Genomic DNA, 16,161 nt, shown 5'->3' with positions numbered 1-16,161 from the left:
AGTTTTTTGATTAATATTTTATGGACAATTTTTATAAAATACATATTGCTATTATTATATTATGTTTACTATGTATAAATGCTACAATTATTTTTAGTTAAAAGGATACATGATTATCATAATTTTGCAGATCTTTAAAGTGGGAAAGGCTAGCTCAATTTTGGTGGTTTCCTCTAAACTTTGTGCTTTACGTATCGGTACTTACGGATGAGTTGCTTTTACCGATTTTTGTATGTTATGTTGCCTCAGATTATTTTTCGTGATGTACTGCAGTACAGTACAGTATTACAGTCAGAAAAGTTGTACTATACAAACATTACAAACACATAACAGATTTTAAGAATTTCAACATTCGAAAATAATAATATAATAATATATGGTGCCTTTTTTTCATTGAATAACTTAAATATTTTAATACAATATTAATTAATACCCTAAAATCGAGATTATTTTATTTGAGGTACATTTATAATATTTTCATACCTATTGTTATTAGTACTATATAAAAGTAATATCACAAACATTTTTTTTGTACAAATATGTAATATAAATCATGTGATAATTCGTGTATTCATGTATTCGTGTGTTCATCCGTTAATATTTATGAATATTTAGAATATTCAATTAAATTACATTTATTTAGAAAATAATATTTCCTAATAATTTTTAATATATGTCCTATTAAATAAATTCTACAAAACATACCAACATTTTCAATAAATTATAACAATATAAATTCCCGGAGTTAATATTAAAAGAAAAAATGTTAATATAAGTATAATACTTATAATATTTTATATTTTATAAAAGAAACGATTTAATAATATAAATAAATATTAAATATATATTGATCATAAAAATTATCTCGAAATATTATGAGATTTTGAAAATTTGTTGACTTTTGGAGATTTAATTGATAATTGTTAGTATTGAGATCGAAAAAAAATAAAATAAAAACTTTATATATTTCTATAATATTTATTATACAGTAGGTAGCACTTTATACATGTTATTGTTCTATTATTATTTATAAAATATTTGTTTTGATTAACCTTTGTTTTTTGTTTTTGAAATTCATTCGATCTGTTTTCAACGATGAAAATAACAAAACATATTTTGATACTGTGGTTTACTATACTTAGCCGATTCGCCATTCACGTATAAACTGCACAAGAAAAATACATCGACGAGCATACAATTAACGGCTAAAAATGAATTTTTAAAATATCACACCCGCGGATGAATGTCCGGTTTCCCATCCTAGATCCGGTCCCGCGCGTATACCTTATGACACTACACATCACGTACGCGCGTTGCCGCATCACCATGCGCTGAATTATTAGTCATGTATACGACGGCGATAAGATTACGCGCGTGTTGAAGCCGCGCAATAATAATATCGCTCGTATAACGTCGTGTATAGACGACTCGAGTGCACGTATAATAATTATTATACGAGTGTATACGATGACATATTATTATATACGACAGGACGATGATGTTTGTCGTCGTGAATCGTACCGTAGTCGTTCCGGAAGTATAACGATAGAGAATAATTTTGAAGAATAACGACGACGCCGCCGCCGCCGCCGCCGCCGTCGTCGATGGAAATAAAATTGGAAACCGTCGGCGGCGGCGGCGGCATCGAAGGCGAAGTAATTGCGATTTGGCGGGGTGGCGGCAACGGGAGGGGTGGAAGGGACGGGAAAAATATAAAATATAAATGATAGCAACATAATATTATCTGCCCGTCTGCCTTGTGCTTTCGTTGCGCGTTCGTATATGAACGTATATATATACAATTGCGGCTCGTCGTCCGTAAGCTCGCGTATTATTACATTGTTGTGCCGGCTGTTATCGATCGCGAGAAAAGCTCGAGAGCGCGTGCGGCGCGGGCCGTCGGTATTGCGCGCGCTATTCCACTCCGCCGCCGCCGTGCCACCTCGTGCGCCGGTCCCGCTGCGATAGCATAACGCCAGCTCTGGCGGTACGCACACTACAACTACTAATACCACCACCATCGCCGCCGCCACCCCGCCACCATCGCCACCACCGCCGCCACCACGGCCACCGCCTCCTCCGGTACTATATACTTACGCTATACTACCACTATTGCTGCCACCACTGCTACACTGTCGTACGGCCGCGTAGTGTGTCGCGAGGGTTGCGCCGGACTCTGTGCGGGTATGTCTGGAGGCTCTCATGGAGGCCACGAGCTCGTCGTCGTCGTCGTCGTCGTCGGTGCCGCTTAGCCCTCCGTCGGTCAGCACCATCAGGTAAGTCCGAGACTGCACGCCGACACTTATAGAGGAGAACGTCTTCTGCCAACATGGGGGGGATAACTACCCCCTCCCCTATAATCGACGTAGAAATAATAATAATATTAGAGAATATAATGTACGCGCGCATTTCACTACCCGCTAATAATATTATGACGACTTTATGTCGTCATGTGCCTGAAACGTGAGGTGTGCAGTGGACAGCGATGTGTACGTTTGAATTCCGTTTGATTTACAAAATATTTTTTTTTATACCGATAATTATTGTACGCGTGAATTACAATTATTTATCATAATTTCGGAAGCAAACGCTGATCGGTTTCCGTACCTTGTCGTATTATGTGAAATGACGCGTATGATAATGTGCTCAGGTGATTAAAAGTGGCGATGGCGAAGAGGGTAAATAACGTCAAATATAAGGTATTTCTGAGCTTAATTCGATGGGAAAGGGAGTCGGTGACTCTCTGATCACTCATTAGGCGCTTTACGCCACCGAGTGTGAGTGTATTTTACCGTGTAATGGTTATAGAATACAAACATTGCCCTATTCGACCAACGGTTAGACTTTCAACCCTTAGCGCACGTATATAGGCTTATATGCCTATTATCTATATTAATACATCATCATTTCAGCGTGTTGTATATTATCATACGACTGTAATAAGCATACTTCGGCTAGATCCAGCTAGGGGTCCGTACAGGGTTCCCGATAAGATTTGATTTGATTTATGTATAAAATATTATGCAGTAAATAAATTGTTTTCCGCGCTCTATCCATATCGTACAATGCACAAGATTTTAATTTGTCTTCTCTGTATTTATTATTGTTATAGCATCAAGAAAGAACCCACGTCCCTACCGTCGAGTCCCACGGGCAAGCTGATCGATTCAGTGATCATAAGGAACCCAGGTAAACCGCGTTGATGACGATGATAATAATAATAATAATAGTACTAATATATAATATGTACGGTAACTATAATAATAAGACTAGGTATACATCTGTACATATATGGTGAGACCGCATACACTATATGAAACATGATTACATCGACTTTGTCCTCGCCATCACAACCGCGTGTGTACTTATTGTAGGTATACCTATCTCTATCTCTGTGTAATATATTGTAATGTGCGAAACGAAATATTATTCGCGCAAACATCACCGCAAATACTATGTACAAGTACCTCTGTCCTCCATATATATATATATATACATGTACATACCAGCATAATGCATATGATTTGATTACACGTTGAAGCGCGCGAGTTAGATTGATGATCAGCCACATATTATATAGACGGTACGCGTTCGCGCGATAATACTCGCACGTATATGTATAATAACAATATAATAATATAATCATTTCTGGTTTTTTCTTCCGCGGCTTTTTTTTTCTTCTCTTTGGCCGTATGTAATTTTAACCCCTCCCCCCACTTTACGACCAGGCTAGACCATACACCCCGTGTCCCCGTCACTCCATGATCTGCACCTATTTTGGCGTCTGTTCATCTCGCGCGCGGCCGGTAATCACCGAGCTGCGGCGGCGGCAGATCATCAAGTACACATTATCCGCACAGCCACGGGCGGATCATATAATAATTTTTGGCAAGGTGAATGCACTTTGCCGCAGCAGCGTCTGTCATCGTCATCATCGCCATCACAACAATATCGTCGTAATAATAATAACATATTATATATAGGAGGTGCCTATCTGCCTCGATCGTGCATTACAAACCCACCGACGACAATATACATATACATACATAACATTATAATACGATAATTGTTACTCGCGCCCGATATTATACAAAGGAACTCACCCCTTTTTTCCCATCAAGAATGCATTTATTCGACAACTGATTATTTGATTTTTTTTAATATAAGTACTTAAATATCGTATTTTAAAATGTTTAAGATCCTTAGTTTTACTCAGAATATTATCATGTGGAGATACAAACTACTATTTTTCAAATGAAAGCCTGCCCCTTTTCTATTGTAGATTATTTATTGGATAATTTTTCTGAAAAATTCGACGTATTCGGAATCAAAATTCAAATGAGTAGTTTTTAAGTTATTTAAGTTTATGTACTAAAGATAATAAGTCCATTATAATATGATTGAAAAACATATGTAGAGCCTATAGTGTTTTTAATATTTTAGTATAATTAATATTAATCTATTAACAATAATTATAATTTGTAAAATGGTTCAAGAATAATAAATACTAGATCTAGTGGTGCATGTGTTTTATATTTTTGTAAAGCCATTTTTAAGTACTATTATCTTGAGTATAAACATTTTAATACCTGAAAAACTACTCGTTTGAATTTTGAATTAGGCACATCAATATTTTCAAAAAAATTATCCATTAAACAATTTATAGTAAAAAGTGAGGTTCTCATTTAAAAAACAGAAAATTGTTTCCCCATATAAGCCACTCGTTAATAAGTACGAACAAATACAAGAATTGAATAATATTATAATCTTTAAGCACCTATATTTAAAAATTCCAAAAATATTATAATTTGAATAAATTAATTGTTAAAAAAGAAAAATTTGGAAGTGAACATGATTAGTAAACCACCCTGTATTGTGTAGTACGTATGATTGTACATAAATATGTACTACATAGAGCATAGCAGGAATAATATGAAATATTTAAATGGAATTTTACTATTTTAATGTGATTTTGTGTAAATCCCTTATCGATATACACGTCATATATTGAGCAGACAGTCGTGCCGATTGCCGTCCGATAGGCGCATACATGTAGAGGATTTGAGTTTGCGTGTGTTATCAGCACATTTTGCACAAAATCGACTAAAGTTATTCGCGAAATCATCCGCACACATTTTTCGTCCACCCATTGCTACCGAAACATGCACGAACATGGGAAAAAACGTCGTCTCCCTGCATTATTCGTCCTGCCACCGCCGCCGCTGAACACAGCTCACGCGATAATGCGTTCATACCCCTACGGCTATTTCCAAGACAAACGCCATAAAGTGCACCAGACTGCATATAACACTATACGTATTATATAATGCTCTCTGTGACGCCAGACGTGTGTTTTTTCGAATTCAAATTCGCCATTTCGCTAGATTGACCGTTGCAACATAGCGATTCGCGCCCCACGCACATATTTTATGATATTCTTACCATCATATTATTATAATATGTGATAATGACGTGTTCTTGTGAAAATACGAATATTAGATGTATATATATTATATTCGCGTTGTCACTGTGCCCTACACGATACGCCATACTCGGCTATAATGTTGCAGGGTGATTGAAACTGTTTTTAAATGTCAAGAGTTACAAGTCTGAAATTCATTATTTATACATATAGCCATATATATATATATATATATATATGACATATGTATTATACATATATTGCAGCGTAAAATCAATACGTTTACGTGTGGTACCTACTGAGGTGCAAGTACCTATACATAATAATATATATGAGTATAAACCGATTATAAGATGTGTTGCAGTATTAATATCATAATGTTAACCCGTCGTTAAGTAGTTCGCACGTCAAAATAGGTCGCTTATTCGCTATTCCGAGCACGTTGAATAACAGCTGTAGGTAACGATTAAAATTCACTCTATAATTTAGCAAATATTTTACAATCGAAAAATACTCATAACCTGCTTCAAGATTAAATATATCAAAGAAAACATTTAGGGACCTAAGATTCTATTCTTAGCTTTAAATTTTATAATAGATCAATGTATTATACTGCAGTATAGAAAATAACAAAGTTAAATTGATTATTTTTTGTTTATCTATTATTTTTTAATCTCTTAAGGTGCCCACAGAGAAGTCGACATGTTATAATTTTATGACCATAAATTATCATATAGAAGAATTTCGGCTTTTTATAATTTTGATTTTAAATTTTTATAATACTTAAGTGTCTAGTAGTTATGTGTAAGGGCAATTTTATAAATTATCAAAATCATATTATTTTTATTCAAGTTTATGTTATATGTTTATTTTACACAAACTCAAGTACCTATTCATTATATGATTATGATAATTTGAAAATAATTTTAAACTCGTTTCAATAAAAGTATTTTAACATAATTACATTATAATTAACATTAATTTTGAGAAAGTTCATTTCATATTTTGAAATATATATAATTATGAATTTGCAAATATCTTAGTAATTATGTAAAGCTAATAATAAAAGTAATAATTTTTGTTGATTAAATTCGTTAGTATTACATCTCGTTTTCATTGCTGCTGAGTACCTATTTAAATTATTAAATAATATTAAAAAAATTAAAAAAAAACTAGTTTATTATTGGCGGAGAAATATACATTTTCAATAATTGCAACAGTAAAAATATATACCAAACTACATATTATGAATAAAACATTTTGTATTCAATTTGATCAATAATTCACATTTTATAGTATGGCTTTTATAAACGAATACGTGTATAATATTACAGAAAATTCCATTTTTCAGACTCTTTTTGTGAATTTTATATAATAATATAAGATATAACCAGTAAGTACCTATCTAATTTAAATTGTAAAACAAACAAACATTTGGGTAATAAAAAAATTTTATTTCAACTTTAAAAATAACTAAAATTGTTAAATTTGTTACCAGTGGTTGAAAATAATAAATTATTTTTAGTAATTAAGATAGTTTATGTGGCTTTTGCTTGTTTAAGTGAATATATAATATTATTCTGGGTACGAATACGTCGCGCCCGTCACGGTAAAATATTGGTTATTTAATATTCTAATTAAATGATAATTTATACAAGAAAATGTAGGTACCTAGTGAAAACAAATTACTAAGTATTTTATGAAAACAACATTTCGAGTTTCCGGACGGGTAACTAGAGTTTTCGCATTGTAAAACATAATATAATAGGGCCACGAACAGTTTCGCGGTTGTTAATATAATACTGAAATTCGGTAATGAATTAGTTTGTACATATAGGTACATTTCATATGTATATACCATACTGATGCTTACATAGTACTAGTACCCCCCCCCCCCACACACACACACACGTATGATAAGATAATTTTTATTCCTCGTGTATTATGAAGTTGTAATACAACGTGGGAGAGATTCTGTTCAAAGCCAAATTATTGTAGGTACACGACTTTAAATAATAATAATGGTCTTAGAGGTGTGGTGAATCAAATTCATTGTTTTAGATATTGTATACCTGGCATGTATCATAATGAACATTTATTTTAAAATGTTTGTTTTATTTGAAATACACATTCATGCGGATAAATGATTGAAATTTTGTGGTATAAATCTAAAGTTAAAATTGAAAATTATACCTACGTTTTCTTGCATGTTTAATTTCTATTGTGAATGATAAAAATAGTACCAAAGTCGTTTTATATTTAATAACTAATAACTTGTTTTTGTTTTAAAATGATATAATACTATTATCGTATATAAATATTTAAAATTCAATCATATAATTTAGTTTGTTAAGAAATCACGCACAAATATCAAATATAAACAGTATACTATTGTAGTATGGGTGCTTTCATAGTCTAAATAACTGGATGAAAAACATAAAAGTAAAATTTAATTTTTAAGTATTTTTTTTTTATGTACGATCGCGTGAACATTTCGTATTTTCATATTAAAATAAAATAATGGAAATATTCAACTCAAAAATTAAAATTAATATTTCCATTATTGTAATAATAATTGATGATTGCACGATATTATAATATTTATTAAATCGAATTTTTGGTATTCAATTGTTTCATTTAGGAAATAAACAATATAAATTTTACGTAATATAATTTAAAATGCTTTAGTTGATTTAATATCAATAATGTCATTTGAATAGTATTCACGAATTCATTTATTAGTTACTTTAATATTAGGTATATTGTTCATTGTATAAAACAATTATGCAAACATAATTCAAAAATTGCTATATTTAAGTATATTTAATTATTTTATAATTATAATTAATCCATTATAATATATTTATTATATACCTACTAGGAGCTTTGGTCTTCATATCCAACGGATTTCGTAAATACATTTTTTTTCATACTTTCTAAGTCATAATAGATATATTATATTTATCGATGTGAATTACGTACCACGATGGTTTCAAATTTTACAAACACTATTATACAATTTATATTATAATACATTATATAGTATATGAGTTTAAAATTTTTGAACCTAGAAACTTAAATCACTTAAAAAGCATACTGAAATCAAAGTTTTCGCAAACCTATAGGCTCGCAGTATTGTATAGCATATTAATGAATGAAATAATTTAAATATGTTTTATATTTTCACCGTAATTTTTTTTATAACCTGATATTTTTAATTTAATGTTCGTGCATTTAAATGTATACAAAAATACGTTATGCAAGATAAATATAAAAATATCTATACGATTATAAATTATTAATATGGTATATATACCTAATCAAAAGTTAACAACGTCAAACATCAATATAATTTTTTGCATTATACGATTCCCATTAATATTCATGCATCACCGAATTCACGTAATCATTTCAAGCAGGCTTATCAGCACTTACTTGGGTTCTTGTTATTGGCATTTCTCTTAACACTTAATCTATTGTGTAAAATGTATACTCACAGTTATGTATGTTCACTTAGAATTATTTTTGAAAATTTTAAACAATATGAATACCTTAATTTGGCCTTACTGTTAAATTTGAAAATTTATAAATTAGTAGTTGGTTTAAGAGAGTCCCAGGTTTTAAACCTCTACTAACATTTTAGTTGCATTATATTACTACGTAAATATATTGTATTTTCAAAAGAAATAAGAAGACTTCAAAATAAATACACATTATTTAAATAAACTTTATAATAACTTAAATGATTATTTTTAATCCTTAGATTATATTTTGTAATATAATATATAATTAAAAATAATTGATAATGTATTTTTAGGAAGCAGTTTGTTGTTAATATTTTTAAACACTTCCGCGAAAAATCAATAAATATTTACTTTCACCGTCGGGTATAAAATACAAAAAGAATATAATTATTATACTCGCTTAATATTTGTTTTATATTGATGAAAAATAAATTGAATGTTTATTAATAAGATCACATATTAATTTTCTATTCTGGCCAGATATCTAAAGCTGAAATAATTTTGAAAATTACAACTTTGTAAGTGATTGCAAGAAATTACGCAGTTGCAGAATCGAGGAATTCAATAGTATTGAAAAACTTTCGTATGTCATATTACACTTACGTATATCATACATTTGAATAACAAGCAATAATTAAATATTATTTCATTTATTCAAACAATTTCCGTAACAACGCCTGGTCAGCTAGTCTGTATAATTTTTTTTTTTAATTAATTTTAGTAATCAATGGTAACATATTATTTTAATATATAAATATAAACAAAAATCATTCAATTTTCATAAACCGAAATAAGGCCACCTCTATAGCAACCCATAGGCACCATAGGGGTTGAAAAAAGAAGCTTAAAACACCATTCGAGTTTCAAGAAATCTATTGATATAACTTTTATCGGAATCGGCATAGTTATATAGTTTCTGAGATTAGCTGTTAGTAAAAAATTCATTTCATATTTATATAATATGAAAGTAGATTGAAAAAACAATCTGATCATTATAATAAAACATACGTACGTTTCACAATTATCTTGTTGCTATTCAGCCAACAAGGTTTTTGTTAAACCAACGTATAATAGATTGTTAATACGATCATTGTAGTTAAATCATTTCATTTTAGGAAATGTACCTATTGTTAAAGTGATAAAAGAAATTGGAATAATAGAAAATATTATATATTCAGTTTTTATTCATTCGTTTGTATATGTAAATATTATTACAGATTAGTTTAAAACCTTAATTCTAACTTGTTATTAACACATTTTAGGTAGATACTTGAAATATGTACTTATTTAGAATAATTTGGTTACTTGTATAACAGACTACAGACCATAAAATACCAAAATGTATTAAATATATTAATTAATATCAGTGAATTTATAATATTCGCTTATAGTATTTCAGAAATATGTATAATTATATTGGTACTTTGGCATTTTGCAGATATGTGGAGAATAGGTATTGTTGACCGTTTCCGCTGTCTTATGATTGGTGTATTGTATTGTTTATTTATTAAGGATATATTATGCTTACATTCACCGTACGCTGTTTTGTCGACAAATATTATTATTATTAATATTATAATATTAGCACTATTTGCTGAAATCGATTTATATTTAATAGGTGGGAGGAGGACTAATTTTCCCTGAAATATGGACGTATTTTAATTTTTAATATTGTAATTTATTAATCTCTTGTTGTTAAATATATGTTTCATTCCTCAAAATGTTAATATATTTTTGTGAGTGACTTTTCATAATATATAAAATGTATTATTGATGATAAATATTTCAATATTAACGTTCGACTAGGATGGTAATATCACTAATATGTGCCTACATGTTATATGTAATTGTTCGTTATTATATTTTTTTTTTTGATTTGAATTTTGAGTTTGTTATTATGATATAGGAACGACAAAAATGTCTAATATGAGATTTTGATGTAGTATTTCGTACACATGCAAGTTTCGTTGCATTTTCTTAATTTAATTATATGTTTAATTTGGCAATGGCTTGAAATTCATAAAGTATGTAACTTGTTAAAGTTCATTTGTTTTCATTTATTCTCGAAATATCTGTTGTTTAATTACTTTATATATACGTTTGTATGACGTGTATCCACGCAGATGCGTGGTAAAAATAGTAATTCTGATTATTATAAAGTTGTATTAAGAAAATATATATTTTTTACATTTTTATATCGACAAATAATATCATGTTAATATTTTGTATAAATACATATTGCATATTTAACATTGTTTTATAATAAAAGATAAATACAAAATTATTAATTATACTATTAAAAATTATTTTATTTTATTTTTTATCAAGATTATTAAGCAAATGTACTTACCTATGTTTTAAAAATGTATTTCAGCTACTATATAGTTTATAATTTTCCTTTTTTTCCTAACTGTAAACATTTTGTATTATTATTTTTAAGTTTCTATAAACTTCATTTATAATGGCTGATATACGTGTGTAGTATCTGTCATTGCCTTCATTTCCATAGTTACCTTAATATCAATGTCGATTTTATTGGAATATTTTTAACGCTAGTTTAAAAGCCTTAAAAGGTATAATTTTAGTTCAATATGTAAAAATTAAATTAATTAAATCCACTTTGTACTTAATTTTATATCACAGCCAATTATTATCAACTGTTGATAATATTTTTATAATGTTATTCAACGTGTAACTTTTTTAAATATAGTGTGATGTCGACATAATAAATTTAATTAGGAAAAATGATATTAACTATGTTGGTTCTTTCTGTGAACACTTTTATGAGATAATACACTGAAGAGGTAATCTTTAGGTTTCTCATTATTTAATATTTTCTCTTATAAGGACAACCTAAAGAGTCATTCAACATAATTTTAACCATATTTTTATTTACATATTTTATTATGTTGTTATTTACAGATACGAATTCTATATGATACACTTTTATAGGTATATATTTTTCAATCTTAATACACTGTTAGTAGTTCCACGAATAATTACTAATTATTCAATAGTTAACTATAATGGTTTCTTAAACATAATTTATTTTAGTAGATCATGATTTATCCTTTAAATTTTATTAAGCCATTAAATTAATCAATTTTTTTTAGGAAATCCGACTATCAGTATTAGATTTTAGAGTTAATTATATATAATTATTAATGAACAAACATTGACACATTTTCTACTACGATAAATTGTACTCGGCCATTCTGCTTAACATAAGATAGGATCAAATGGAAAGTGACATGATGAATAACACTATTATTATTATTATTATATTAATAATTAAAAATATTGATCATATCGTTGTTGAGTATTGAAATACAATATGAGATTTAGCTTGACAATCCTAATGGACGCCAGCGACGCTGGTCGCTCTGTCAATTGTAGTTCCGATTCCCCGTTTATCAATGATGGTGTTGTATACTTCGACAGTTTGACATTGGGGACCAGGGTCATACATCATGGTGATAACTGTTGGGTTTTGGAAGTTATAGAAGGAAAATTCGATAAAATATGCACATAAGAAATCTAAAATATGCATTAAAAATGTATTAAATATGCAAAAAATGTAATCAAAATTCAAAAAAAAATTACAACTTGTTATTTATTAGTTACGTAATACTAAAACAATATATTAAATATTATAGTTTATTAAAAAACAGTTATGTAAATTAAATGTGATGGAAAACTGGTTGGACAAAAAAAAATAATACATCATTGACATCGTGGCATAGGTATTGTCAGGCCATAACATAAACGTTATAGCATTATCAGTAAGTTGGGAAAATTAAGTTTTCAGTAGATTGGACAAATCTATTAAAATTACTTTGTTAAAAAATTGAGTAAACCTAAAATACATAGATAATTTAAGAAAAACGTAATTTTACCTTTACGAAAGATTAAATTACATAAAAACGTAAAACAGATTAAGAAATACCTATTGACTTTTTCTAAAATGGAAGGAATATACGCAAAAAAATGAATTTTTAATCTCATCATTATTTACAGCAGATTTTCAGCTTTGTTTGTCATAAATCAAGAGCGTATAGACATATATGCAACTCCAACAATAACATTTTTGAACCCTAATGATAAATTATAACAATTTTGACGTAACTGTTAAAATATCTTTTCACTTTTGATGAAAATAAAAATACTTATTAAGTTTCCGTTATATTATATAGTCTTATAATAGTTATTTCAGAAGCTAAATACATTTTTTAAAGATTGTTATGTAATACTACTCTTTTAGTCAAACAACTATAATATTATTATTGTTATATTATATTATAGTGATTGTAGGAGTATAATGAAATGTCTATGATTTTTTTTTGCAAGTTCAGTGTTGTTTTGATAATTTTTTGCACTATTTATACAAACTCGAATCATAGTAAAATTGTAATGTATCGATAGAGGTCTCCCCTTATTCCAAGACGATGATACCACCATCGATGCACATTAACAGAATGCAGAAATTCGAAAAATGAAACATAAGATTATTAAGTCGACAATGTGTTAATATAATTTACTAGTTACCCACAATAGACTATTTTTGAATATTTAATACGTAATAATTAATATCGGAAATATCATTTACGATGGACACTACATTAAAATAAGAAAAATACATATTTTTATTTTTTTTATTTAATCAAATTTCATAGATACATATGAGTACTGGGCCCCACTGAAAGAACTCGTGTGGGGGCCCAGGAGTTTAAAAATATAGTTACATTAGAATTTCAGGTAATTATACAAAAATAAAGAAAAAGTTGTTAGTTTAAAAAAAATATACAATCATAATATTATCTAAAATTATTAAACTAAAATTAGCTAAATATTGATTACACTGTATTGACAAAAATACTAAATATACCAATTATATAATTAAATCATCACAAGACTCCAGTATAGCCATTGGAGAATTCTTCTTTAAATAAATTAAATGGAATGATTATTATTTCGGATGGTGTTTTATTACATAATTTGGTACCGATTACTTCAAAATGTCTACTATATGTGGTTGTTTTTAGTTCTTTTAAATAAAAAATTGGTTTTTTGCGTATTTTGTATTGACTCCGTGCGTTATGGGTTGTAATAAACGATGAGCTTTTTAAAAATACAGTCGTTATTTTTAAATAGAGTTTCCTAATAGAAAGTACATTAAATTACGTGTATAATTTTCTTTAAGTAGCATAACGTGATATTAAAATTTTTAACCACCCGACAACAACGAAAAATTAAACGTTTTAACTGTTTTTGAAAATCATATTAAAAATCGATTGTGGGAGCAATGGGGTGGGGAAACGTACGTCATCAGCGGTCGTTGGCTCGTCATCGGCTGTTAGCGTTCCGCCGTAATCCAACACCATAGCATCGAACTGGACTTCATCGTTCACCGACTGATATTTGACAAACGACACGATAGCGTAATGGGACAGTTGGTCGCTGCCAAGATCTATAAAGATCCACAGCGGTCATTGGCCCTGAGCGGGCTCGCAGGGATCCGTTTTTTATTTGGACGTGGCACAGCGGGCGCAGTGTTGTAGCTACCCGTCCCCGGCCTACCCACGTGAAACGACGAATCGTGCCTATTTCCGGTTTTTCGAACTTTTCTTTGGTTCGACGACCGCCGCGTTAAAGCGGAGGTGATGCAGTCGCTGCAGTCGGGCCTAATGTCCGGTTTTGTGAAGAACGGCTGTGTGCATCGTTGGCGTCATGCGATCCGCAGCTTCTCATCGGTACAGGACTTCTCGGTCTTGTGATTTTTCATCGTTATATCCACGTGCTTACTTTACCGATTAAAAATACGCAACAGTTCCGTTGTAGTTCCGCTTACTATTGAAATTCGTCATCAAATTTGGCCTGTCTAAAACGGTGGGCGTAAGTCGTTCGCCCGCTTCAACGATTAAACATCACTGCAGTTCCGTCGTGATTATTCTGCATTCTGCATTTTACCTATTAATACTAATCAGTAGAATATTAATTATTAATAATTAGTACTATAGAAACGAATATTTTCAAATTTCGTTGTTCATAAGATTTGTTTAATAATTATATTATATAATTAATAATTAATATATACGTCGTTTTAATGTTTACATAGCTATTATGTGATGAAAAATATGTCAAAATATAAAAGTTTGTTATTATAGCTATAACTATGTTAAGCTTTATAATATATTATGTTATAAAATAAATGTATAATTATAAGCATTTTCGCTGTAATGTTCTAGGTTTATTTGTACTTTTGTAAAGTTTTATTGATTAAATTAATTTGTTTAATTTTTACATCGGACGTTCATCGATGCTGATAAAAAGTATACAGGCCCATAACTCATTTTAAATCCACAATTAATTCTCTAAGTATGTATTAAATAGATCATCGCCGTATTATTTAAAAAAAATAGGTACTAACTTGTTCTAAAAGATTATGTAACAAAACATTTGAATATTTTTTAATGATAATATTTAAATACTACATGATAAAAATAGCATGATGAAGTATATAGGTACAATGTACATTGTATATATAATACGAGTATAATACGAGTATTTGTATCCTTAAAAGATAATCGATTTTCAGATTGTCTTATTTAATGAATGGTGTAAAATAATTATACAATTATGTGTATAATTAGTTAGTCATTATATATAAAATATAATACAACTAATGCATTTCAGTAATTGCAAGATACTAAATTCTTAATCAATAGCAAGTAATTAAAAACAAGATTTTTTGTAGATAAGTCACTCTTAATTTGTACAAAGCACCAAGTTGAACGAAAAAGTTACTAATCAACTCGTTTCAGCTAGAATAAAATCAAAAACACATCCGTTTAAAATAGTAATGTAACAATACATAATATAAACACTGCACTTTTTACCTGGATATTCGTGTGTATTTGCTTGAAGAAATGAGTGGACGGTATCAAAAATATTTTCTTTCGGAACCGAAACCGGTTTATTATTTAAGTTTAAAAAATATCATACCGGTATACGAGTTTGTTTTCCAGACACAACCGGTTTACGGAATAACCATTAATAAAAAAAAAAACATAATTTATTTCATTTTCATTATTTTAATTCGTCTTGAACTCTTTTGACCCTTTTTCATTGGTCGTTTTTTGGTGGTGCTTATTTCGTGACTATGTCTATACTGCATTATTTTGCTGCACATACCTCGTATACCTCGATGGCTGCTGT

General features: G+C 29.4%; 1 protein-coding gene across 1 annotated transcript in view; it reads left to right on the top strand.

Moving 5' to 3' along the window:
* The first annotated feature begins 2,096 nt into the window (after positions 1–2,096).
* LOC132919917 (ecdysone-induced protein 78C) overlaps positions 2,097–16,161 on the top strand; it is a 63,854-nt gene continuing 49,789 nt past the window's right edge. The window contains exons 1-2 of the mRNA XM_060981851.1: positions 2,097–2,276; positions 3,113–3,189. Of these exons, the coding sequence (XP_060837834.1) occupies positions 2,203–2,276; positions 3,113–3,189 (151 nt within the window). The 5' untranslated portion in view covers positions 2,097–2,202. The remainder of the gene's footprint in view (positions 2,277–3,112; positions 3,190–16,161) is intronic.

This window comes from Rhopalosiphum padi, chromosome 2 (assembly GCF_020882245.1).
Source record: "Rhopalosiphum padi isolate XX-2018 chromosome 2, ASM2088224v1, whole genome shotgun sequence".
Lineage (NCBI taxonomy): Eukaryota > Metazoa > Arthropoda > Insecta > Hemiptera > Aphididae > Rhopalosiphum > Rhopalosiphum padi.
This window is presented reverse-complemented; position numbering and strand designations above follow the sequence as displayed.